Source organism: Anneissia japonica, unplaced genomic scaffold (assembly GCF_011630105.1).
Source record: "Anneissia japonica isolate Jap-2015-1 unplaced genomic scaffold, ASM1163010v1 scaffold55490_len1707_cov167, whole genome shotgun sequence".
In the NCBI taxonomy this organism is placed as follows: domain Eukaryota; kingdom Metazoa; phylum Echinodermata; class Crinoidea; order Comatulida; family Comatulidae; genus Anneissia; species Anneissia japonica.
In genome coordinates, this window is record NW_022697644.1 from 1 (window position 1) to 1,701 (window position 1,701).

Consider the following 1,701-nt stretch of genomic DNA (forward strand, 5'->3'; position numbering starts at 1 on the left):
TGCTAGAAATACTGTTTTACACAATGTAATTCATGTTATGAAAATATTCAAATTCCCACATTAATTCATATCAAGTTCCGTCTTAAGTTTGCCTTCCATCATGAACGGTATTTTTCTTGGTGATTCAGATTCAAATGAACAGCAGATTTACAACCAATTATGTCTTGGCCTTTCTCCACAACAACAAAATCTACTTTATAACAATGCCTTCTATGTGTAATTTTCAAAGTACACTTACCCTTCACTGGAATGTTTTCCCTGCTGTATGTAGATAATTTTATTTTATTTTGCTGTCTCTAATCCTTAGATTACATTTGAAACTCATTAAAGTAGCATGCGAGATTATGTCTGCTTGTGCACCATTGTCAATCTTTAATTTTAAAGGTTTTTTATTTACCTTTACTTTCACATACCAATCATCATCATTTTCTTTGTCGTCTGGCTCTGTGTTATTTTCTACTAAAGATATGAACAGTTTCTCTGTCAGTGTTTCATGTATGCTAGCTCCATCGCTATTAGGCCTATGCATTGCCACTGTGTTCACCATTTCGGTTTTGCAACGTTTTGAATAATGATTCATTTTGTTGCATTTGTGACAAGTTTTACCATATGCAGGACAATGCTTGGGATTGTGTGTTAATCCATATCTCCTACATGATTTACCATTATGCTTTCTACTAGTACTAGCAGCTGAACTTGTAGTGTTATTGTATCTAGGTCAAGTTTTCTTCTTTATTTAAATTTTATGAACTAGTGCCCCTGGATCACTTTCTGAGTCGTCCCCTTTAACTTTTGCCAACAGAGACTTACTTGATTCAGCAGCTCTACATGTGTCAATTGCTAGTTTGAGATCTAGATCCTTGACCCTTAACATCTGGTCACACAGCACGTAGCTTTGCACTCCAAATACTAGCGCGTCTCTGATCAAACTTTCAGATAAATTCTCAAACTCACAGTCTTTAGCGAGTGTTTTTAGAGCAGTGACATAATGATTAATTGTTTCTCCGTCTTTTTGTTGTCTTTTAAAAAACTGATATCTATTGAAAGCTTGCGAGGTGTAACAGTGTTCCTTGAACTTTTCTTCCACTTTCTTGAGCTTATTGCCTTCTCCGGACTGATCCCACGTAAACATGTTGTATACCCTGAGCCCATCATCACCTATCAGGGTGAGAAATGATTTTTTGTCCTTCCCTGTCGCCTTCATATACAGCTTAAATCTTAGGATAAACCATCTGTAGTTTTCCGCTGGGTTTCCTTCAAGAGATAAGGCCTTTGGTGGATCTATTTTGTCCATCTTGGCTCCAATTTATCCCTTTTCTGACACCATGTGAAATGAGTACATTAATCGACACCTATTTCGTGTAACGAACTGTTTAATTCAAAACCACCTTAGATGGCGCTAATACTTCACCGACAATGCCTACTTCGATAGTTTGATATTCATTGCTGTAACGTTTTGAATAAAATATACTTAATGCATAATTTTTCAGCGTGGCGCTAACATTTTAAGCATGGTGCAATCTTCACTTATTTTGCCTAAGCGTGGTGGTCATTCGGTTTTTTTTTTTCGCCCAAGCATGGCAGTCCCACCACACTTAAGTATAGCTGGCAAGACCCCTGATGTGTGTGGGTGTGTGTGGGTGTGGGTGTGGGTGTGGGTGTGGGTGTGTGTGTGTGTGGGTGTGTGTGTGTGTGTGTGGG

General features: G+C 38.0%; 1 protein-coding gene across 1 annotated transcript; it reads right to left on the bottom strand.

The window, feature by feature from the left end:
- Window positions 1-736: 736 nt before the first annotated feature.
- On the bottom strand, window positions 737-1,294 carry LOC117102243. The gene has a single exon (XM_033242463.1). The coding sequence runs from the start codon at window positions 1,292-1,294 to the stop codon at window positions 737-739; it is 558 nt and encodes a 185-aa protein (XP_033098354.1).
- Window positions 1,295-1,701: the final 407 nt, after the last annotated feature.